Source organism: Toxorhynchites rutilus, chromosome 2 (assembly GCF_029784135.1).
Source record: "Toxorhynchites rutilus septentrionalis strain SRP chromosome 2, ASM2978413v1, whole genome shotgun sequence".
Lineage (NCBI taxonomy): Eukaryota > Metazoa > Arthropoda > Insecta > Diptera > Culicidae > Toxorhynchites > Toxorhynchites rutilus.
This window is the reverse complement of record NC_073745.1, coordinates 29,666,168-29,692,927: the sequence shown is the minus strand read 5'-3', so window position 1 is coordinate 29,692,927 and position 26,760 is coordinate 29,666,168. Positions and strand designations below refer to the sequence as shown.

The following is a 26,760-nucleotide window of genomic DNA, read 5'->3' as shown; positions in this document are numbered from 1 at the left end:
ATTCTTAAGTATATGTTTTAAAACTATACATAAATAATTTTCCTAACACTATGGTTAGTAAGGTGGAAAACCGATTACTCGCGGTTTACTCGAGTTTAGAGGGTGACATCTTTCAGGAAAGGGATGGGATATAAGGGAATTGTTACAATGTTGATGATCACACTCGATTCTTAAATCTATTGTATATTTACATTTCAACTTATTTTACTGTTTATACCATGGGGGCCAATCGCTCGTAATGGATGAAAAGGAGGGTATAAGGACATAGGTACAATCACACACGAAGATCGATAGCTTTAAGGAAAACATATATTTGGGTCATGTAATCAAGGTCTAACCGAGCCAACACATCTCTCACCGGCACATTGGGCTGTCTTCCTCGGGCCCGAAGGGAGTTTTCTAAATTCGATCTGGCGACAAGATACATCTCGCACGACCAAACAACATGCTCGATGTCGTGATAACCTTGACCACAGACGCAGAGATTGTTGCTGGAAAGATTGAAACGAAAGAGAAGCGCATCTAACGAACAGTGATTGGACATGAGTCGGGAGAAGGTGCGAATAAAGTCCCGACTCAAGTCCAGACTTTTGAACCACGGTTTGAGGCTAACCTTAGGGATAATCGAGTGAAACCACCGGCCCAATTCATCTTCGTTCCATTTGCGTTGCCAGTTAGCGATGGTATTTTTACGGACTAAAGAAAAAAAATTCATTGAAGGCGATTTGACGCTGGTAAATGTCGCCTTCAATCGCACCTACCTTTGCTAATGAGTCAGCCCTCTCATTACCCGGAATTGAGCAATGTGAAGGGACCCAGACAAAGGTAATGACATAACAGCGTCTGGATAAAGCACTCAAAATTTCTCGTATTCTCTCAAGGAAGTACGGCGAGTGCTTTTCCGGCCTCACTGAACGGATAGCTTCGACAGAGCTAAGACTATCCGTTACAATGTAATAGTGTTCAACAGGTCGTGAGGCGACGCTGTCCAGCGCCCAGTATATCGCTGCCAATTCAGCAATAAATACTGAGCAAGGATTCTGAAGACTGTGGGAGGTGCTAAAAAATTCGTTGAACACTCCAAATCCTGTGGATTCATTCATAGAGGACCCATCAGTAAAGTACATATTATCACAATTGACACGCCCATACTTTGCATTGAAGATCGTAGGAACGATCCCCGATCGATGATAATCTGGAATTCCATGGATTTTCTCCTTCATGAACAGATCAAAATGTACAGAGGAATTGATGTAGTCAGAAAAACAAACACGGTTGGGAATATACGAAGAAGGATCAACCTGCATGGAGATGAATTCATGATATGAAGTCATGAATCCGGAGTGAAAATTTAGCTCGATCAGCTGCTCAAAATTCCCGATCACCAATGGGTTCATAACCTTACACCGGATGAGGAACCGAAGAGATAATAAATTGAAGCGATCTTTTAGTGGGAGTAGGCCTGCCAAAACCTCGAGGCTCATGGTATGCGTTGAGGGCATACATCCCAACGCGATACGGAGACAAAGATACTGAATTCGCTCGAGTTTAATTAAGTGTGTTTTGGCAGCTGATTGAAAACAGAAACTGCCATACTCCATCACTGAGAGAATAGTTGTTCTATACAATATTATAAGATCTTCGGGATGGGCTCCCCACCAGGTGCCGGTAATTGTACGGAGAAAGTTTATTCTTTGTTGACATTTTTTACTCAGATACCTAATATGGACCCCCCAAGTACATTTGGAGTCGAACCAGACCCCAAGATACTTGAATGACATAGCATGAGTGATCGGTTTACCCAAAAGTTGAAGCTTTGGTTTTGCTGGTCTATGCTTCCTAGAAAAAACCACCATCTCTGTTTTCTCCGTGGAGAATTCGATCCCTAGCCCAATGGCCCAGGTTGAAAAATTGTTCAAAGTATCTTGTAAGGGTCCTTGCAGGTCGGATTCGTTTGATCCTACGACAGACACCACTCCATCATCTGCAAGTTGTCTTAGGCTGCAATTTTGTGTAAGGCAATTGTCGATGTCGCTTACATAGAAGTTGTACAAAAGGGGGCTTAAACATGAGCCCTGGGGGAGGCCCATGTAAGAGAACCGACTTACTGCCGAATCTCCGTGAGAAAAGTTCAAATGTTTCTCACAATCAATTTCACTTATCAATTTCAATTCTCAATCTAATTCTGGGTTCCGATTCGCAGTCTTTATTTGCATGCCCTTCTCTCAATATTGATGAAAATTATCGAACCAATTTTGTATCCAAAATTCAATTAAAATTTTGTATCCAAAATTCTATACACTTGAATTACACTTCATAATTCATAAATCATAAATGAACGATTCAAAACTCAGGGGAAACACGAAAACAATTCACGATGCATAAATTATCGTTCGATTTTTAACATTGTAGATTTCTTGAATCATTGAATTCAATTTTTTTGAATTTTAGATTTTCTGATTTATGAATTTAAGATTTTAGAGTTCTGTATTTTCAGATTATGGATTGATTTTTTAGATTAAATTTTCGAATTAAAGGGCTCTTAAGTGTTTAGCCTTTTTAGATTATTGGGATTCGAATTTTCGAATTCTAGATTTTCTTATTTTAGAATTGTTGTTTACAAATAAATTTTAGATTTTTGTATTTTTCAAGAATGTTTGAATCTGCTTTTTTTTCTTTGGATTGCATATTGAAAATTGATTTTCTTTTAATTTAATATTTTTAGGATCATTGAATTTTTAAATTTATTGGGCAATTGGACCAAACATTTTAGGATTTCATAAACTTTTTATTTTAGTTTAGACTTTTGAATGTTTTTGACTATTGAGTTACAGATTTTTTTATTCTGATTCTTCGGATTCCTCATCTTTGGTTTTTAGATTGTTTGTATTACAGGTAGAACTCGATTATCCGGAGCATTGATTTTTTTTTGACTCCGGATAATCAAATCATTCGGATAATCGAGTCAAACCTTTTTTTTTCTTTATTTGTTTTTTTTTTCTGTTAGTCAAATCATTTCATATGATACCAATATTGAGAGGATTGCAAAAAATACATAGTCGACCATTCTGTGGCGGCGACCTTTTCGAATTTATGTTGTTTATAGTGCAGTGTATTCTCCAAATCAAACCATTCAGCAATTTTTTTTTTGCGGCGACCAAATTGAATTTTTCAAGATCATGGAATACGCAGTTTTATAATGACAGTAAAATGAAATGTATGTTCCAAATTTCAGATCAGTCATTCAACAGGAACGGGGTCTATTTTCTATTAATGTGGGACAACCCAACAAAATTCAAACATACATAGAAAGTCAAGCTGAATGAAACCATTCAAAAAGTAGTTGTTTGGGGACTGCGGCCTTCTTGAAATTGGATTTTTCATTATCTGCTATGTTCTACTAGTCGAGAACTTTCTTTTGATATATTTTGTAGTGGCCGCCGTCTTAGATTTCCATTTTTCATAAATAACTGTATTCTACTAGTCAAGCCCTTTCATTTGATACCCATATTGATGGGGTCGTGAAAAAAAAACATATATGGCGCCATCTTGTGGTGGTGGCCATTTTGGATTTACCATTTTCATAAATAACTGTATTCTACTAGTCAAGCCCTTTCATTTGATACCCATATTGATGGGGTTCTGAGAAAATATGAAATCCGACATTTTGTAGTGGCCGCCATCTTGGATTTGCATTTTTAATTTTTCACTGTGTCCTACTAGTCAAGCCCTTTCGTTTGATACCCATATTGATGGGGTTCTGAGAAAATGTGTAATCCGCCATTTTGTAGTGGCCGACATCTTGAATTTGAATTTTTCAAAAATAATGCATTCCACTAGTCAAGCCCTTTCTTTTGATACCCATATTAGCTATTCAATATAGAATATTCTACAAATTATTCAAAATTTCCGAAAATCTAAAATAAAATACTCCGGATAATCGAATCCCGGATAATCGAGCCTCCGGATAATCGAGTCCGACCTGTATTAGGTTTCAAATTTGTAATTTTTAGACATTAGATTTTTCGATTTTGTTGATCATTGTATTCTAGAGTTTTTGATTACTGAATGTGAAGTTCTCGATTTTGGAATGTTAGATTATAGAAAATTATAAACGATTTACAACGTATAAATTGCTTTTCCAATATTTGGTTTGGTTTATTGGTTTATTTTTGGTATAAATTTGTTTTATATTAATGAATTTTAGATTTTGTGATTCCCATTTTTTTTATTTTATATATATAGTGACAAGACTCCATATTTTCGATTTTAGGATGTTTTATTATTTATAAATTTTTGATTAGCTTAGATTTCTGTGAAAAATGTTTGAATTCAATGTTTTTCAAATTTTTGAATTATATAGTTTTTCTTTTCTATTTTTTAGATTATTGACTTTTGAATTTATTTTTGTATTGAGTTTCAGATTTTTTATTTCTGGTTTTCACATTGTTTGTATAATCATTTATGTTTTATTAAATTTTTTTTTTCTTGATTTTTGCATTTTAGATTCTTTTATTCCATATTTTCGAATTAATTTTTTTGGACTTTTTAGATCACTGATATTTTCAACATCAAGAATTTCATTTTAAAAAACAGGCTTTTGTATTTAAAAAAAAAATCAGAATTTAATATTTTTTGGATGATTGAGTTTTGTATGTTTCGATTCCATTTTCCTGTGTTTGTTTTTTGTTGATGTTTTTGATTTTTGGATTTTTTTTGTAGCAATTTAGAGTTTTCGGATTATTGGACTTAAGATTTTAGAACTCTATCTTTGAATCTTAGAATTCCAGATTTTTTGTTCTCTTAAATTTTCGGATTTGATGATTTTTCTGCTTTTTTAGACTTTACAGTTTTGCATTGCTGAGTCTCAGATTTTTCCCTTCTATTGAATTTATTTATACTAGATATTACATTTCTGTTTTTTAGAATTGTTGGATTATTAAATATGAGATTTAAGGATGTTCCAATTTTAAATTTTGGGATTTTAGCTAAAACTTTAAAACCCCAAAATTTAAAATTGTCAAATCAGAAAAAAAAATATATTTTTATTATTTCGAACTTTAGATAAGGATGTTAGATTTTTGAACTTTTGAATTATAGATATTCAAATTCTAGTTTATTTGGATTTTTGAATACATGTATTTTGGTTTTATGGATTTTTTATTGCATTTTGGATTTGTTTGATTTTAGGAATGAAGATTTCAGTTTTTAGAAATTAAAGTTGATTAAATTTAAGATAATTAAATTTCAAAATTTTTTATTTCATATATTTGTATTTTATATTTTAAAATTTTAACATTTTTGTTAAGATTTTAGGATTTCAGATGTTTTGATGTCTTCATCCCAACGTTCCAACTCCAATCTATCAATTCCATTTCTAAATCATAAATTTCAATTTTTATTCTCTTTTGTTTTCTTGCAATTCCTTCAATTGCATAATTAGCCTCTCACTTCCAATCTTCAATATAAAATCCTCAATTCCAATTCCAAGAATTCTTTTTATAAGTTTTTGATTCTGAATCACAATCCCATATTGAAGGGTTATCCTCGAACCGAGTTCTTGAACTCGTAGTTTGGAGTTCAAGAATGGCATTTGGATTACGGTCTTTCCTCAACTCCAATCTACTAACCAAATTTTCGAACCTAATTTTTTTTTTTTGTTTTTTGTTGATGTTTATGATTTTTGGATTTTTTTTGGAGCAATTTCTTGGAGTTTTCGGATTATTGGGCTTAGGATTTTAGAACTCTATTTTTGAATCTTAGATTTCCAGATTTTTTGTTCTCCTAAATTTTCGGATTTTATGATTTTGAAGATTTTTTAGACTTTACAGTTTTGCATTGCTGAGTCTCAGATTTTTCTCTTCTATTGATTTTATTTATACTAGATATTACATTTCTGTTTCTTAGAATTGTTGGATTATTAAATATGAGATTTAAGGATTTTATTGAATTTGAAAATTTATTATTGAATTTTAAATGAGAAAAAAATATATTTTTTATTATTTCGAACTTTAGATAAGGATGTTAGATTTCTGAATTTTTCAATTATAGATATTCAAATTCTAGTTTGTTCGAATTTTTGAATCCATGTATTTTGGCTTTTTGGATTTTTTATTGTATTTTGGATTTGTTTGATTTTAGGAATAAAGATTTTCGTTTTTAGAAATTAAGGTTGATTAAATTTAAGATATTTAAGTTTCAAAATTTTTAATTTCATATATTTGTATTTTATATTTTTAAATTTTTAGATTTTTTTAAGATTTTAGGATTTCAGATGTTTTGATGTTTTGTGTTATGAGCAATTTCAAATTTTGGGACATTTGATTTTCGTGATATTTTATTTTTCGATAAAAATATTTCAGATTGGGGAGTTTTAGATTTTATATTTTTTTATTTTAGATCTCAGATTTTTTTCATATTTGAACTTTTTGGTTTTAGAATTTAAAATGTTTGTTTTTGGATTTTAAAAATTTAGATTTACAAAAAAAACTTAGTTCAAAAATCGATGAGTTAAAAATATAAAAGCCAAAAATCTAAAAATAAAAATTATTCTGATCCAAAATCCAAAACGTACGAAATCGAATAAATCAATAACCCTAAAAATCTAAAATAAAAAACTACAAATCTTAAAATCAACAATCCAACTATATTTGATCGATCTTCTTCATCCCAACGTTCCATCTCCAATCTATCAATTCCAATTTTAAATCATAAATTTCAATTCTTATTCTCTATTTTATTCCTGCAATTCCTTCAATTGCATAATTAGCCTCTCACTTACAATCTTCAATCAAAATTTTCAATTCCAATTCCAAGGAAGAACCCACTCTCTTTACACTTATTTATAATCCTAATTCTCTTTAGATGTTTTTATTCTGAATCTCATTCCCATATTTAAGGGTTATCCTCGAACCGAGTTCTTGAACTCGTGGTTTGGAGTTCAAGAATGGCATTTGGATTACGGTCATTCCTCAACTCCAATCTAATAACCTAATTTTTAAAACCAATACGTCGTTATAACTCACGATTCAGACATTCGATCCTAATCATCCCAATAGTCGATGATAATATTCCCAGATCTCAATAGTTGCTAACAATCCTCCCAATCCAATTCAACATCCCCACATAAATGTCTTCTTATCGGCCTTTTTCAAGGCTACGGTCGAATGATTTTCACAGTTCGAAGTCTCCATAATAAAAAAAAATCAATCGACCAATCAACTGATCTCAAGATTTTGAATCAGAAAATCTTTTTTATTTTCTCTATTAGACCTCGAGAGAGCTAGATCTCATCCCATCATCTCTCTGTCACTATCACTCTCTGTCTCTAATCACTACAAAGCTCTAAACTGAAATGTGTTTGAGTTACAATGTCTTCTAACACGTTGAGCCCCGTGTCAGTCCCTAGGGATTGACATTGAGTTTTTCGTTAGGAAAATTTTAATCACTGGAACTGACAGTTACTAAATAGGGAAATTAAAATGAACATGGTTTGTTTTTGGAAGTTCTACGATATGTTACAACTTTCTGAATTCTGAATCTGAATCCAAAAGCACTGAATCCAATGTTTCTGAATCTTAAATCTCTGACTCTGCTCTGAGTCTAAAGCCTCTGAATTTAAAGTTTCTCGACAAATGGGTTCCAGCTCAGGTGGAACGAAATACAATAGGTAAATCCAAAAAAAATCACATGTGAAATGCTCCTTGTCAGGTACGAAAAGAAGTCATCCAGTACCCCATCGCTGGCGATAAAAAGTGGATTTATTCCGAAAATTCTAACGAAAATTCAACATCGACCAAATCGCTATGATCGGAAAACAATGTTCTGTGTTTGGTGCGATCTTGAACCTGTCGAAACCGTTAATACTGAACGACATCGACAACAAACCAGTTTCATCTTTGTACACCTGGTAAATGAAATCAAGTCAAGCCAAGCACGAGGAACTTCTGAAGAAAAATTAATTCTACATGGATATCGGGGAATTATTTTATGAGGGGTTCTTCATAATGTCATTGTCGGGAGAGAACAATTTTCGCGAATTCGTGCATTGTTTCCAGGTTTACAGTGGCGCCAAGTGCAGCTCATTTCAGGCCGGATTTGTAGAAAGTATTTTACTGCGGTAACAGCTGTGTTCTGCGGTTGAAAACTGAAGGTGAAAATGTGTTCCACTAGGGATGCTATCGCAGCTGCCGCCACAATACAAACGATTCGGTTTGGATTTTTTGTTGCCTTTCTGCGGAAGATGCAGCATAGTATCATTTGTGGATTTGTTATATCAAATAATGTTTTTGGGAGCATCGGCGATGTAATTTCGTTAAGAGATAGTGAAAACTACTTGTATAAATATTCACTGAATTCAGTGTTTCAGCGTCGCTCTAAATAGCGAGCAATCAGTTATACATGTTAATACTAAGACTAAGAGTCCCTTTGAACATTTTTCTAAAATAATTTCCATGAACAGGCGAATTTACAAAAAACCTATGATTTGTTTAAATTTTAAAATTTTTGATAAATGTTTATATTGTTTATGCAAATATAATACCCTAGAAGATTTGTTGGATTCCTGAATTCTGGATTCCAAAGATTTTGAATTCAAAAGTCTCTGAATTCTACAGTTTAAGAATCCCATAATCTCTAAAAATCGATTTCGAAAGTCAATAAATTTCACAGATTTCGCATCTGAAATGCAAATTTCATTATCGCATAATATGCAAGAGCAACGATAAAGAGCTTTCGTTCATGAAGAGTTTTCCGTCAAAAACACGAAGTACTTATCATAATATAGGCTACATAATTTAATCCAAATTTGATCCAACCCTCTCCGATTATTTTCAAAATTGCACATAAGATGGCAACTACTGAAAATTGCGTATACCTTCACTAAATCGGTCATGATTAACATGTTGAGCCCCGAATTGTTCTTGCTACACATTGCTTCTAACATCGAAAGCATGGATCAAACGAGAGAAATGTTGGCGAAAGATATCAGACGACAATAGCATCGGTGTCAATGCTATGCAAAAGATGCATCTGGAACTGGCCCGTGGATTGTTTTCCTTCCAAATCTAATGGAAAAGGCCTAAATGTGATCGAAAAGGCCATGTTTGAATGTTTTATTTGTATACTGGGGCATATACGCACAGCCGAGTGGGCGATGGACCCGGAAAAGGAGAAACTATGGAGAAATGTGCTGTGGTCGGATGAGACCAGAGTGAACCTCATCGGCTCGGACGGGAAGAGTTGGGTCCATCGCCCACTCGGCTGTGCGTATATGCCCCAGTATACAAATAAAACATTCAAACATGGAGGAGGTAACATCATGGTGTGGGGGCGCTTTTCTTGGTACGGGGTGGGTCCCTTGTACTGGATCGACCGGATTATGGACCAGCATCTCTACGCCCAGATACTTCGGGAAGTAATGCTGCCACACGCCGAGTGGGAGATGCCCCTAAAGTGGTAGTTCCAGCAGGACAACGACCCCAAACATACCGCTAAAACGGTTAAAAAGTGGTTCCAGGATAATAAGGTAGACGTTATGGAGTGGCCAGCACAGTCCCCTGATCTCAATCCCATAGAGAACCTATGGGAAATAGTTAAACGTAAGGTGTACACCGAAAAATCAAAAAACAAGCAGCAGCTGTGGGAGAGAATCCAGGCGGTGTGGTTCGCTATCCCGCTGAGAACGTGCCAAAAGCTGGTGGAGTCGATGCCGAACCGGGTGCGAGAAGTGATGCGTAATAAGGGGTATACCACCAAGTACTAACCCTGCAAATCGATCACGGTATGAATTTCCTTTTTTTTAAATTTTTTTTACCATGAATTCTAAAGCGGTCCTATTTTATGTCGCGTTATTTTAGTCAGTAAGTATGCTTAAAACGCATTTTTAAATAAAGGACAATTGGTTTAACTACGGATGATTTTAATTTCTTCGAAGAATGGAATTTACAATTTGTAAATGGTTTGATGCACTTAAATGGAAATTTTTTTCTCAAAGTTTTGTCACATCCTGTTTTGGATTGAGCTGTGGTCCTATTCTATTGTCCGACACTGTAGCTCAACTGAACAACTGAACGAAATGGTATGATAAACACATCATTCGAAAAATAAAATATCTACGCGTTCTATGCTTATTACTTTTTGATCCAAAAACTTGTTTCAATAACATTAAAATTGCTTTCAAAACAGGCTATTGAAATCACACCAATCGGTATAAAAGCGAGTGTCGCTCGGAAATCTACTCAGTTATGATTGCGCAACGATTGAGGTACCATCGCTGGAATGAATGGATGTTTCCCTAACACAGACTTCAAAACCATGGAGCCATTGCAAAATAAATACAAGCAGCGAGTACTTTTGTACTCGTTTGCGTTTTTGCAAATCGGAATGTTTCCTTAACACAGACTTCAAACCCATGGAGCATTGCAAAATAGATACAAGCAGCGGATATTTTTGTACTCGCTTGCGTTTTTGCGAATCGGAATGTATCCCTAACACAGATTTCAAAACCATGGAGCGTGGAGAAATTGGCATTGCAAATGAGATGCAAGCTGCCAGTACTTTTGTACTCGCTTGCATATTTGCAAACCGAAATGTGTTTCCCAACACAGATTCCGAAACCAATAAGTTGGGAAAATCGGCATTGCAGATCTCGGCAGAACCTTTATACCCCCATGCATTTTTACACTCCGGAATTCATTTTGCTAACAAGGTCTACAAAAGCGGATACAAATGCAACGCGTTGGCTCGGTTATTCAAGACTACACACTCCTTCATGTCGCCAGCTCATTGAACTTCTGCGCATACCGCTTGATGATTAGGCAAAATGTTGATAACTATTTGCTGCGAAAATGCGATAATCTGCTACGATAATCCCACTACAATAATGCATTAATTGACCTAAATTGGGATTTGTTTGCAATTGAATTCGTATTTTTTTTCATTTATTTAATCAATTTTAATTAGTTTTAAATCAATTTTAATCATTTGATCAGTTTAATCAATAATTTAATCAATACATACAAAAGATAGCTCTGTGCAGCAGCGATATTGTACCCAATGAGGAACATCCGAGGTGCGATTATTGTACGATTACAAAATCAACGGCAGTCCTACGTCAACCTTGCGGTTATAGCATGGGTATAACCCTTCCATCGTTTTTAAAACACTTTCTAACTTCGAAGAAAGTGCTGTTACAACACTCCAAAAAATAGTAGGAATTTCTTTGAGTAAAATAATTTGGCCACCCACTGTATCTAGTGCATTTAACTGATAAAAGACGTTTCTCTGTGGCCTCCACCACAAACCAACACACATAATCATTTCTCTAGGTAAATGGTCAATCCTAACCATGCTGCTGAATCGTAGAAATTTGTTCACTCGGAATACCACCCCGGAAGCAGTGTGCTGTGTAAACACCGATCGACCGCGTAGCCTCCCAAAATCGTTCTTTGAACGCTCCTCTAGCAGATGATCTAATTTTGCTACCGAATCCTGATCAAAGCCATAAAGTTCCAGAATCTGCCTCTGCGGCAGCAGCAGCAGCAACAACAGTTACCGGAAGCTAAGTGCACTAAGACCATTATCATCATCATCATCATCATCTAACCGTCATCAACACCATCATCGATGCTATCGTCATTACGTCCTTTCAGCTGTAGCACACAAAATGCACATCTTGTGTTCCGAAATCGCGCTCAGACCAAGGCCCTCATATGCTACTGCTCCTGCTGCCATCAGAGCGAACCAGAGCGTATCGTGTTTAATAGGTTTAAATCAGTTCGTCGTCGGATAAACCGCTCCTATCGGCTGCTACGAAGAAGAGTGGCGGCGAAAGGCAAACGAAAGGCCCTTTTCGCAGATAAATCAACAAACCGCAGCACTTGCTCAGTTCCGGACCACCGGCGCACTTCATAACTGGTGGTGGCCGTACCCGAAAGTGCCTTTCAGGACCCCAACCCCAACTCGTCCGTTTCACTCCGCGAAAAGCTACTCCCCAAGGATAATCCCCGTGTTCGTGTTATTATTATTAAATATAAACGGACGAAAGCTGCCACAAATTTGACTATAATTAAACTTAATTAATGGCGAATCTCCTTGCGTTCATTCGGTCCGTGGGTCGGTCGGCTCGAGTCGGTGTGGCCAATGTGGCTTTTGCGTTGCTGCCGCTGAAGGCTTCGAAGTTGTCACATTATAGCCGCACTCAGGCAGACGAGAGGCGCTTCTCTGCTGCATTTGCCGTGTTTCATGTGTGTGTGTGTGTGTGTGTGTGTGTGTGTGTATGTGGTAACACACAACTGCAGATTGCAGATTGGTTTAAAAATGGCACGTTTTTCGTGGCGCAGTGGTTTTCTTGTCCTTGAACAATGAAATTATTTATAGTTTTTTTGCTGGACTGGGATTAGGTTGATTGTGTAACCGTTTTAGCGAGAAGTATCATGTAGAGAAGGTTTAAATTGCATGATAATGCCTTAAATATCCCAAATGAACCGAGCCAGCAACATTATGGCTTACATATTATACCACGAAAAATGGTTGAGGGATTTTCCCTCCCTGATACCTGAGGCAATTTCTGTTTTAACTTTCAATTGCTGTACCTCGAGAACCGGTTTGGCTTGAATTTCTATTTCTACGTTCTATTACATCCAGATTATCCCTGTTAGGGGCTGTTCAGATACCACGTGGACAGAAAAAGCATGATTCTAGACTCCCTCCTCCCTCACCGTGCACAAGCGTGGACATTTACTAAATCCCTCCCCTCTTGTCCGCGTGGACATTTTTTGCATTTCCGCGGATCAAGCAAATAATTGAATTGCGACTTTGTTTAAAGCTTATTTTATATTACCGGAACTGTAACCTTAATCTTGATTTATCCTGATTGTAATATTAATTCAAATGGTCGGCTTTGTTCAAAAAAAATATAGCAAATTGGATTTATTAGAAGTTGTGTTTTCCTTTCCTTTGAGTTTTTCACTAACATTACCCAAGAATTAATTCGTATCGCCCTTCGGTTTCTTCCAAACTCCATTCCAAACTGATTCCTAGAGAATCATATCTTGGAAGCCCGCTGTCTGATTAAAATACGATATTCGACAAAGTTTTCGGAGAATCAAAAACCATTGTATTAAAAAATATAGCAGTTTGCTGGGAAAGAATGAATCGTAAAGCAGTATGAGGAAATAAATGTATTATTTTAAGTGTCAGAATGAGTTCAATTGCATATATCATGCCTCCGGGAACTAGCGCATCACGAATCAATGAAAATCCGGATTATCCTCTCATGAATCGGCTGAACTGTTCAACTGTCCAAAACTTCATGGTATTTCAAATCCTGTTACAATTTGAACAAGGTCTAACAATCGACAAGGAACCAGGAGAACGAAGCAAAGGTAACAGATACCAAAACTCACTCGAAAGTGGTTGCTCTTTTCAAATGGACCCCGGATTTGTCACCGATAGACACGGAGGAAATGGTACGAGCCTCGCAATTCTAAGTTCAACTAACAAATGGTGGGTTGAGAAGTGTCGAAACACATGTTGTATCGAACCGTAATGCGAAGTAAAATCTGGAAGCAAACAAAAGCTCAAGGATGCTCTCCAAGAATTTGATGATGAAATACGATTGCGTCGTTACGGATGATGGAATGTACTGTAAGGCCGTTGTTTCCGAAAAGACTGGATTAAAAATTTGATATCTCGTTAGATCTGCAAAGTGCCCAGGAAAACACAAAATAAAAAATGGTCAAATCCCAGAAAAAGCTGCAGACTGAAAAATGAACCTCCTAACCTAATTTCGTAACTCCTGCAACAATGAACCAGGATTCTTTTATGAAAGAAGTCACTTCATGTTGTCTTTTGCTGGCGTGAGATTATATGCTGTTTTTAACCCGTCTTGGTAAACCGTCACTATTCAGATATGACCAAACGTTCATGAAGTCCAACGAAGAATACTTGCTAATTGACGACTTACTTGACTTGAAAACATTCTTGAAGATGGATTTCGGACAGTTCCTTGGCCAAAAAATCTTACCTAGAGAGTGTCCCTGGTAGATTTAAATTCACATTCATGGATAGATTTGCTCGTAAGTTCGTGATTTGGCAAGGTATTTGCCCTGGTGCAGCGAAAGTCAAGACATTTGAGAAAGCCTTGTTTGTTTGATGGACTTTTTGGTTGTTTTGGTTTGAATAGAATTGACACGAACCAAGATCCATTCAACTGTCCTCAACTCCGCCCAATAAAAAAATATTAGGTTATCTTGAAGCGGGGGGGGTAAAGAAGATTGGAAAAATAGCTAAGAACACTGCACAAATGATAAAACTTAGGGACAAACTATCGAAAGAGATTGATGCTACAGCTGTGCAATGTAGGATTGTGGGTATCAAAAGGAAAGTATGCAGATATATCAGAAATGAAGAGAAATGGGTATTACGTATTACGTATTACGTATTACGTATCTAACTCATTTGATCCCGAGATATCAGTGATTTTTATGTGAGTTAGTCTCAATGTATACATTACAGTGAAGAAATTCAACAATATGATGGATGGATGTTCGACAGGGCAACACTCTCAGGTAGCTCAATTCTTTTATTAGAAAAATACGAAGCACAAAGGGTGGACAGTTTTTAAAAATCTTTGAAAATTGTGAATAACCGAGCCGTCAACAGACTGAGAGTTAATTTGGAAAAAAATAAGGAAAAAAAACTTTTTAAGTTAAACGGTTTCTTTGTGATTAACATAATAATAATACAGATAATGTACTAAAAGCTAGAAAATAATTAGGCAAGTATCAGTTAGCAGTTATCATACCCCTTCCTTCATTATTCAAGAACATTGATGAGACTAATATAAAATCGTGGGGCATATGATGAAACCATTAAATGCGGAAAATGGCAATCCAACGTGCCCCACGATTTTATTTTAGTCTCATCAATGTATTTGAATCATGAAGGAAGGGGTATGATAACTGCTAACTGATACTTGCCTAATTATTTTTTAGCTTTTAGTACATTATCTGTATTATTATTATGTTTAATCACCGTTACGGAACCGTTTGGTACATCACGCCACTCGGGTCCGCCAACCTACGGTCGACAACGTGGAGCGTGCAGCGTCAGCAGTATGCAGTCATAAGAGGGCCGCGAGCGCATGGCTCGCCCTCTTTTTCGCTGTGCAGTTCTTGTGGAGCACCGGTGGTGCCGTGTGATTAGTGATAAGCGAATAAATTGTTGAAAGTAGTTAGTTTTTAAAAGTGTTTGCATATCACGATTCCCATAAGTGGTGTCAGAAGTGGGATCGTGAGGTGTTAAAATAGTGGAAGATCCCGCCGCACGAGTAACCAGCCGTCGAAGGATCACCCGGATGCTGCAAACACAACCGTAAGTGAATTACTTCTCAACATCTAAAACTCTATTATCAATCATGCCGGAAACAAGAGCCAGTGAACTTGAAGCACTCAAAACAGAGCTTGAACAGCTCCGAGCATTGGTAGTGGCCAGGGAGGGCAACAAATATGCCATCCCCGACCCTATTAAAAATATGTCGGAATTTTCCGGAAATAAAAAGGAATTGGCAAGTTGGCTCAAGGAAGTCAACGAGCTTTACGAAATGTTTAAAATAAAAGGCGAGAACGGGCAACCCGACTCGCTTAGCTCGATATATTTGCGGGCAATAAAAAATAAAATCAAAGGGGACGCTCGCGTGATATTATGCGCAAATGGTGATCCCGATACCATTCACGGTATCAAATCGGTTCTCATCGAACAATATGGGGACCAGAAGGACTTCGCCACTAATTTGTCGGCGATGTTCCATTTGAAGAAAGGAGATAAGAATCATTTGAGATTCTTTAATGAAATCAAAGAAATTAACACTAGGCTAAAAGCCAATCTATCCTCGAACCCGTTATCGGCTCGAGAGGTAGTTGATGTGATAACAATCACACGATATTTGGACAACATCGGAGAGCCCCTGGCCTCCATTATCAGGCAATCGAAACCAAAATCTTTAGAAGAGGCATACCAGGCTGTATGCACTAATCAAAACGCGGAAAGTAGAACGAAACCCGCAAAACAAATTTTCAAACAGCACAGTAACCCTAGTAGCAGTGGTTCTGGTGGCTATAATAATAACAACAACAGCAACAGCTCTTACAGAGCATATGCCAAAGAAACGAACGCAAAAACTGCATTCAAACGACCGATTCAGCAATTTAAACCGCGCGTGGAACATAACACCAACGAGGTTGACGTGGATAGTGATGATGATGATGACGATGATGACAATAACGCGACCGAGTGCGAAGTGCAAAATACACGCGAAGTAAATTTTCACAGAGGAGAGGAAGACCAGACAATAACTTGAACAATTTCATTCCTTACATTCGCTACCGATCTAACAAGGGAATCTTAAAATTCTTGATAGACACAGGTGCGAACAAATCGTATATGAATCCAGAACATGTGGCAAACGCAAAAGTGACTGATCAGCCAGCCATCGTCACGAACAAAAATGGAAAATTTATTTTGGATAAAGTGGTGCACGCGAATCTTTTTCCGAAAGATGTCAACAGAGCACTACCATTTCATGTGTTTAAATTTCATAAATTTTTTGACGGGCTCATAGGGTACGAAAACTTAGCAGCCTTGAAAGCCGTGATCAATACAGATAAACACGAGTTGATTATTGGGAAATCTACGTACCAATTTTACCGGTATTTCCCTTCTTCCATGAATTTTCACGAAAATTTCGAAACTTTCATGAAAATTCCAACTTTACAAGATGGAACGTTTCTAATCGAAGATGAGCTTAACATTACTGCAAATGTTTCAGTCCAACCGGGACTTTACTTGGCAAAGAATAATAGTGCGATGGTTCATGTACATTCAAAAGGCCTACCGAAGCCTATATTGTCGAAACCATTCGAAAATAAAGACTTTCTTATAAAAACCGATAATCCAAAAGAGAATTTGAATTTCCCTGCGGATCATCTAAATAAAGAGGAGGTCAAACTTCTTGCAAAGACCTTACAGCCATTCAAAAGCATCTTCTTCCAGGAAGGTCAAAAACTTGCCTTTACACATCAAGTAAAGCATAGAATAGAGACCACCGATAACAAGCCAATACACCAAAAGACATATAAATATCCGTACCATCTAAGAGAAATAGTGAGTGAACAAATCCAAAAGATGTTGGATACAGGCATTATTAGAGAGTCTTCATCTGCCTGGACTTCTCCTATTTGGGTCGTACCTAAGAAGGTCGACAACTCAGGTGCGAAAAAGTACCGCATAGTGGTAGATTACAGAAAATTAAATAAAATCACACCGTCTGATCGGTATCCAATACCGGAAATCAGCGAAATTTTGGATCGTCTAGGAAATGCGCAGTATTTCTCTGTGCTCGACCTGGCCAGCGGGTTCCACCAAATAGAGGTAGACCCAGCTGACATCCCAAAAACGGCGTTTAACGTCGATCATGGGAAATACGAATTTGTGCGGATGCCGTTCGGATTGAAGAATGCGCCCGCAACATTCCAACGCCTGATGGATTCGGTATTACGGAAACATTTAGGTATTAGATGTTTCGTCTATATGGACGACATCATAATTTTTTCCAGCTCTTTGGAAGAGCACATGAAAGACATTCAAAAGGTTTTAAAAACTCTAAAGGAAGCAAACCTTAGAGTTCAGTGTGACAAGTCGGAATTCCTTCGTAAAGAAGTTGAATTCCTCGGTCACGTGGTTACTACGGAAGGGGTTAAACCTAATCTCAAGAAGGTTGAAGCAGTGAAAAACTGGCCTCTTCCGATAACCCCGAAGGAACTAAAATCCTTCCTTGGAACAATTTCATACTATAGAAGATTCATTCCCGACTTTGCTAAAATCGCAAAGCCGATGACAAGTGTGCTTCGTGGAAAAACCAAATCCATAGAAATTACTCCGGAATATGAAAAAGCCTTTACTGAATTGAAAAATATAATGAGTTCGGATCTCTTATTGCACTACCCCAATTTTGACGAGCCGTTCGTTTTGACTACGGACGCGTCAAACTTTGCGATCGGGGCGGTCCTCACACAGATAGTGAATGGAGGTGAAAAACCCATTGCCTATCTATCAAGAACATTGACAAAGGCGGAAGAGAAATATTCTGCCACCGCCAAGGAACTGTTAGCTATCTATTTTGCAGCTAAAAAGTTCCGGCCATATCTGTATGGTAGGCAGTTTACCATATACACAGATCATGAGCCTCTTACTAAGGAAATCAAGTTAACAGATGCTACAGGACGAGTGACTCGCCAACGGCTATACCTGGAGCAATTCGATTTCCAGTTGGTTTACAAAAAAGGAAAACAAAATGTAGTGGCCGATGGTTTATCCCGGATACCACGAGCTGACGAATCTGAACTAAATATTCAAACCGTTTTGCAAAACGAGCTTTATGAAAATGACCCGATATATGGACCAGAAATAATTAACAAGTTTAGGAATCAGCTGATAATTAATGTGTCAAACGATCCTAGAAAATCGGCTCACATATTTTATTCTATATTTTCAGGTTACAGCAGGCATACTTTCAACCGTGGAGAATATTCCGAAGATGAAATCCGAAACATTCTTAAAAGTTATCTTTCCCCGACCATATCCAATGGTATATTCGCTCCCCTAGAGATTGCACAATTGTGTTCTAAAATAATGAAAGATCAATTCAAAGGCATGAAAGTACAATTTTGCAATCTAAAACTCCCTGATCTTATTTCTAAAACTGATCAAGAGGAATTTATTCGTAAGAGCCATAATTTTAACCACAGAAGTTGGAAGCTCACATACGAGGAGATTCGTCAGTCAGTTTTCTTCCCCGATATGATTACGAAGATCAAATCATTCGCAAAAAATTGTGAGGACTGCAAGTTCGCGAAATACGAACGACGTCCCTTCAAAATTCCAATAACTCGAAGAGCATACGACAAACCATTAGAGAACATTTTCATTGACGTATACGTCAAGGAGGGTGAAAAATTCCTTACCCTTGTTGACGCATTTTCCAAATTTGCCCAAATTTTCAAAATCCAGAATGAAACGGCGGATGAGCTGATCGAAGTAATTACAAAATACTTTAAAATTTTCGGCCTACCAAAAACTATAACATGTGATCAAGCCACATCTTTCAGAAGCTCAAAATTCAAAACCTTTCTCCAAAATCAAAATATTGATATACACTTTGCCAGTACTAGTAACAGCAATGGCATTGTCGAGAGATACCACAACACGCTTTTAGAAATGTACATGTCAAACAGGAGAAAACTTGAAGAACTAACCTTATACGAAGGGCTCTCCATAGTAACTGCCCTATATAACGATACCAAACATTCAACTACGAAATTAAGACCTAGGGATATAATTTTTGGAAATTCTCATTCATTGAACCCGGAGGATATAAATACACAGAAAGCAAAAATAATACTAACTGCCAGGGAAAATATTGCGTTAGAAGCGAGGACACACAATCAGAAAAATGAAAGTCAAAACAATAAAGAATATGAAAACCTCACCATCAGTGAAGCTTTAGTTAAAGGGAAAGGAAAGCCGACCCCTTACACCAATAGATTTAGGCCAATTAAAATCCAAAGTCAAACCAGCAAAACTGTAACAGATGAAAAGGCTATCAAAATTCACAAATTAGATATGAAAAGAGCTAACTAAAACAACACTTTATATTTTCTTGCAGAATACTGTGGCTCCTTACGCTGGTAGGGATGGCCACTTCAGACTTGAGAATTCATACCCTGGATCAGAGTCCGATCATTATAGTTCCGTTAGGACCCGCTAAAATAAGCACTAGTTCTCTGCGAATTGTGCACCCCATAAACTTGACCTCAATTGGAACAATTGTAGAAAACTTTAACGCCGTTTCTATGGAGAGATTGTCGAATCAAACGCCTTTTAAGTCAATAGTTAAAGCAAAATTAGACAAAATAAACTTGAGTTACAACCGAATAAAACCACTACGTAGGAGAAAACGATGGGAATCTCTCGGAAAGGCCTGGAAATACGTATCGGGAAGCCCTGATGCAGACGACCTTAAGATTATAAATTCGTCATTAAATTCATTAATTAGCGAGAATAACAAGCAAATAAGAATCAATAGTGCTTTCGATTCACGAATGAGCAACATTACAAAAGCAATTAACGTCATACTGGAAAATGAGGAAAATGTAATACATTCCTTAGAGGGCTTTGATGTATTAGAATTAATATTCAAAATTGATGAGCTATTATACTACTTAGACATAATCGAAGAGGCGATCACACTAGCGAGACGGAGTATCCCAAGCAGCCGCATCATTCACCTCGACGAATTGGAAACCATTCATCATTCCCTCATTAATGACGGTTTCGGGCTTAACTCGGTCGATAGCATACTTAGTACTGCCAATGCCTACGCAGTATTAAACAACGAAATTTTCATGTACATACTGAAGATACCCAGGATCAAAAATGTACAGTACACCCTCAACTTCATTGAACCAGTCATTGTAGATCACCACAGAGTCCACCTACAAACACAGTTTTATTTGAAAGGACAGAAATCATTCATGTTAAAAAGCGCTTGTTCCAAAGCCAACGCCATGTTTATATGTTCCTCAACGGATCTAGAACCTTTGACGGGTTGTATGCAACAATTGGTCTCCGGAAATACAGCAGAGTGTCCCATAGAACGCACCTACGGAAACAAAACTATTCGGAAAATCAATGATGGCAATATAGTCGTCAATGCAATCAATGTAACACTTTCGTCAAACTGTTCAGTCACCCAACGCACTCTACAGGGGTCGTTCCTAATCCAATACTCAAACTGTACACTGAAATTGGATGACGAGGAATATGTCAACACAAACATGGAGATACAGCCGTTCATACCTACCACGGGATTGAAGGTAAATCCAACCAAACTGTTTAACCACATTCCGTTGGAACATTTACAGGAGTTACATATGGAACAGCGTAACCATATCACACACCTTAACCTGACAGCCGAAAACCTCCATTGGAAACTTCATTTCCTGGGATGGATAGCATCCGTAATCTCATCAACTTTACTAATCTGCATACTGGGTTCATCCATAATCATCGTTTTGAAATTCGCCGCCTGGAAGACACTCCTTACCAACAGCAAACCAGAAGTCATCGAACAGGATACCATCGCATCAACCGAGGCCCATCCCGAGTCCAGAGAGGTACCGCTGATACTTCAGCAGTAGACGAAAGCCGAGGACGTCTTTCAGCTAAGGGGGAAGCCGTTACGGAACCGTTTGGTACATCACGCCACTCGGGTCCGCCAACCTACGGTCGACAACGTGGAGCGTGCAGCGTCAGCAGTATGCAGTCATAAGAGGGCCGCGAGCGCATGGCTCGCCCTCTTTTTCGCTGTGCAGTTCTTGTGGAGCACCGGTGGTGCCGTGTGATTAGTGATAAGCGAATAAATTGTTGAAAGTAGTTAGTTTTTAAAAGTGTTTGCATATCACGATTCCCATAAGTCACAAAGAAACCGTTTAACTTAAAAAGTTTTTTTACTTGTTTTATTTTCATGTGTTTAGTACATTATTTGTATCATTAGCATATTTCTCTAATAAAATCATTCAATTTTTTTTGATTTTTTATTGCTTACCTAATTTTCCTAAGAATATTATTTTGATGTATTGTATTCTATTAGTCAAATCATTTCATTTAATACCGACATTGAGGGGATTGCAAAAATACATGGTACCTACACATTCAAATATACATACAAACAGGTCAAGCTGAATGACACCACTTGAAAAAGTAATTTTTTTTTGGGCTGCGGCCATCTTGGATTTGAGTTTTTCATGATCTACTACGTCATTTTTCATTTGAATTATTTATAAATAACTATGTTCTACTAGTCAAGCCCTTTAATTTGATACTCACATTCATGAGGTTTTTAGAAAAATATATATATTGGGTCATTCGTGGTAGCAGCCATTTTGATTTTCCATTTTTGTTTTATAAATAACTATGTGATCTAAAGGGTGTGTCACATCAAATTGCATCACCGATCCTTTTGAAAATTTTAGACAGTGAAATAAAAACTATTAAACAACTTTTGGCATTTTCTTTTTATTCATACTTCGAGCCCAAGCCCGTATGCTCGCACCTTCCTCTTTACCCCGTCCATAAGGTTCTGTACAACGTCAGGTTGTTGTTTTTTTTTAACAGAAATCCATTTTCTCTTGCAGTCCGCCTCCGATTTGACAACTTTTGGGTTCTTCCGGAGGGCCTGCTTCATAATCGCCCAATATTTCTCTATTGGGCGAACCTCCGGCGCGTTGGGCGGGTTCATTTCCTTTGGCACGAGGGTGACCCCGTTGGCTCGTACCACTCCAACACGTCCTTTGAATAGTGGCACGAAGCGAGATCCGGCCAGAAGATGGTCGGGCCCTCGTGCTGCTTCAATAGTGGTAGTAAGCGCTTCTGTAGGCACTCCTTAAGGTAAACCTGCCCGTTTACCGTGCCGGTCATCACGAAGGGGGCGCTCCGCTTTCCGCAAGAGCAGATCGCTTGCCACACCATGTACTTTTTGGCAAACTTGGATAGTTTCTGCTTGCGAATCTCCTCCGGAACGCTGAATTTGTCCTCTGCGGAGAAGATCAACAGGCCCGGCAGCTGACGAAAGTCCGCTTTGACGTAGGTTTCGTCGTCCATTACCAGGCAATGCGGCTTCGTCAGCATTTCGGTGTACAGCTCAAGCCCTTCCATCTGATTGATGGGATTTTGAAAAAAAAATATGGCGCCATTTTGTGGTGGCGGCCATTTTGGATGTGCATTTTTCATGAATAAATGTATTCTACTGATCAAGTCCTTTTTTATACCCATATTGATGGAGTTCTGAGGAAATATGTAATCCGCCATTTTGTAGTGGCGGCCATCCTGTATTTACATTTTTCATAAACAACTGTATTCTACTATTCAAGCTCTTTCATTTGATACCCATATTGATGGGGTTTTGGAAAACCCCATATTGATGAGGTTTTGAGAAAATATGTAATCCGCCATTTTGTAGCGACCGCCATCTTGGATTTTCAAGATGATGAAATACGCAGTTTTATAGTAACTGCAGAGATAAAGGTGTGTTCCAAATTTCAGATCAATCGGTCTACAGGAAGGGGGTCATATTTATTTTAATGTGGGGCAGCGCTACAGACAAACATGTGACTAGGCAAGCTGAATAAAACCGTTTAAAAATCGATTTGATTGTCTGGCGCTGTTTCGCAGTTGTACGCTTTGTTCATTACAAGCACTTAGTACGCTTGTACAGTCATTAAATTCTATGGAAAGAGGAAGCAGTCGCACCAGGCAGACAAGAGCACAGAAGATGTCATTTGCGATGTTTATTCCGGTGTCGCTGATTAGCGAGCAGTTGACAGCATTTGTTAAAACTGCGAGTTAACCATCAGTTCTCCTCAGATTCAACAAAAAATTCAATTTAGGATTTGATGTTATATTCCGTTGCTTTCTAAGATAATATCCGAAGTGATCAACTGGTGAGTTGAATAAAAAGTCTGTAGTCCTACGCTAACAATGCGGTCATGCCTCAGGCAAGACCCTTATAATTTTTTACACCACAATTCCCACAGCTGATTTATTCAAAGAAACGGTAGACGAACTAATAATTTCGTGTAATGGACCGCTAATCGATCCCCAAGATCATAACGTCGCTGAACTATGTTTGCTGGGATATGTTCGCATGCGGTTATGTGAAGTCTATGGTCTGCGCAGACGAGCCGCAGACACGATAAAGTGAGCAAAAATTGGAGATCTGAACCAACCGAAGTAACCATATGCCGGAAATTTTCTATTCCAATAAAAATAAATCGCCAAATGTGTTGCCAAACGCAAAACCCCAGAATGAACCGTCTGATTTTAGCTGCCTTTATTTTGTTGTGTTCGTCTTCGCCCATAGAAAAAAAAATATTATGATGCAAAAACTTGGAAAATTTCGAAGGAAAGTGGGAAAATTCGGAAAACATTATTGAACCAATTGAAATTCGCGTTGACGCGTATTCCGTTTAAAGGCGTTACATGTTGCTTGCAAGTGGTTAAAAAATCTTGAACGAAAGCTTTTTCTGATAATAACGTTATATTGCAATGACAGGTTTTGATAGTATTAGAAAATTTATAGGAAATGATTAAGTAGGGATCAAGACTACGTGTTTTACGCATTCAGATAACATAAAGTGATAATTTTCATTCCATTTAAACTATTTGAAACTGTTTTCGGGGTTGTTTATCTGACACTGTACATTCGTCGTCGCGAATGTATCTATAAATTGATTCATGTTCTATTTCAAGTTTTTAGAATGCAAAAATTCATTCGATTCTAGCCTTGAAAAAGGTTTCAAAGGGTTCAATCCCGTAACTATATATTGATTGATCTAATGATCTAAAATAGATATTTAGACAGGTGTAATTTTTTCCAGAATTTTAAGAGGAATTTTTTTTTCATTTTTTTGGTATTTCGAAATTTAATTTTTTTTCATTAGAATTATAAGACCCAGACCTGCTATAATTTATATTGAACTAGCTGACCCGGCAAACTACCTTCCGCTCAATTTTTTTTTTGTTATCACATCCAAGTTTTCTTATTAAGCGCGAATTAATCAAGCAAACATTGAGGGGATTGCGAAAATATATGGTACCTACCCCACAGACATTCAAATATACGTACAAACAGGTCAAGCTGAATGACACCATTTAAGAAAGTAATTGTTTTTTTTGGGGCTGCGGCCATCTTGGATTTGGATTTTTCATGATCTACTACGTTCTAATAGCACTTTCATTTGATACCCATATTGATGGAGAATTGAAGAAAAAATATTCACCGTTTTTTAGTGGTAGTCATTTTGCATTTGAAGTTTTTATAAATAACTATGTTCTACTAGTCAAGCCCTTTCATTTGATACTCATATTGATGAGGTTGTCGCCATACAAATGAAACACAAATTTCTGCAGTACTCGAGAATTAATCTAGCAATTGCAACCAAATTGAACATATGGAGTTTTTAGGGTGCCATAAATGTTTCTATGGTAGTTAGGCACTCCACTCCCCTCTCTCTAAGGGGGGGACAGCCATACAAATGAAACACAAATTTCTGCATAACTCGAAACCCAATCAAGCAATTGGAGCCAAATTTGGCATGTGAAGGTTTCAGAGGACAAGAAACCTTTCTATGTTGAGCAGACAATCCTCCCTCCTCTCGAGGGGGGGGGAGGTGAGTATGGGCTGCCATACAAATGAAACACTGCATAACTAGAATGAAATTTTAGCATAACTCGAAAACTATCAAGCAAATGAAGCCAAATTTGGCATGTGAAGGTTTTAGGGGCCAATAAATGTTTCTATGGTGGTCAAATTTCTGCATACCTCGAAAACCAATCAAGCAAATGGAACCGATTTCAGTATATGGTGGTTGTAGGGGACTGCATTAATCGAGAATCAATCACGTGAAAGGAACCAAATTTAGATTAGAGGGTGTTTGGGTACGAGAATTGTTTCTATGATGGAATGACACCCCTCCCTCCTCTGGAATGGAGGAGGGTTCCAGAAAATGGAAACACATATTTCAATCAAACATATTCCAACCAAACATGACAATTGAAAATTTTGGAAAAACTCTGAAGAAAATGGGAAAATTTGCAAAAATTCAATTCCCATGTGTTCTACAATTTCGAAGTGACAAGCGTTGTTAGTCCATTTGATGTTTGCGCCAACGAAATTCGTTTTCGTTTGAAAGTGGAAATTGATTTTAATGTGATAAACACACTCCTATATCTTCTTCTATCTATGACAATAAAGATGTATCGCCGAATGTGTTGATAAGAGCAAAACTCGAAGAAGGAATTATCCGATTTAGGGCTATCTTCGTTCTATCATATTTTCTGTATCAATTATGTATCATTTATTCGATGTAACTGAGAAACATGTTATTTGCAAGTGGTTGGAAAATCTTGAACGAGAATTGTGTCTGAAAATAATCCCCTAATAATAATTTTATAATGACCAGTACTAGGAATTTTATATTAAAAAGTAATTTTAAAGGGTAGATTAGAAGATCAATCAATGAACAGTTCTGCGATTGGACCCATGATCGTGCGCTAAGAAAACGAAAAATAAATTTTGAGCGGGACGAAGTTTGCCGGGTCAACTAGTATATTATACAAATGCTTTACCGGTATGGGAGAGCAGCACATTTTCTTTTATTTTTAAACTCATTAATTGATTAAAAATGAATAAATGGAATTATTTCACTATAAAAAAGTCACAGGAGGGTTGTGTCCGAAACACGACCGCATAGTTGACGCAGGATTCCGTTAGGCTATCTGTTGATTTTGGATATGTTTGAAGAATAACATCGTAAAACTATTTAATAATGATTTGGTGGCCCTGAAAAAGGCCGTTTTGGTTGTTTTTCTCCTTTTTATTTATTTAAGGCTCATTAGCATTTTAGATGTAACAGAGCCGAATTTTAATCGTGTACATGTCACATGGTTCTCATATCTATAATTAGCACATTACACAGTTGTCATTCGCCAGTATTCCTTCTATACCATTACATATGGTACATTCACACAGTAGCCATTTAGGCGTAAGAGTATTCTTTCTGTTCTTCCATTATCCAGTTGGACCACCGGACAGCGGAGACAGTTGATTGATCATTGTTGAGTTATTTATAGAACTGTAGCCCG

General features: G+C 37.2%; 1 protein-coding gene across 2 annotated transcripts; it reads left to right on the top strand.

Annotated features, from left to right (window-relative positions):
- Positions 1–15,211: 15,211 nt before the first annotated feature.
- Positions 15,212–21,469, top strand: LOC129767626 (uncharacterized). Of its 2 annotated transcripts, XM_055768698.1 has the most exons (3): positions 15,212–15,375; positions 19,724–20,933; positions 21,031–21,212. In XM_055768698.1, exons 1-3 carry the CDS (start codon positions 15,359–15,361, stop codon positions 21,070–21,072), a joined length of 1,269 nt encoding a protein of 422 aa, XP_055624673.1. In that variant the 5' UTR covers positions 15,212–15,358; the 3' UTR covers positions 21,073–21,212. The 2 variants fall into 2 exon arrangements, with proteins under 2 accessions (XP_055624673.1, XP_055624672.1); XM_055768697.1 differs by having other exon boundaries at positions 15,214–15,375; positions 19,724–21,469.
- The last annotated feature ends 5,291 nt before the right edge of the window (positions 21,470–26,760 follow it).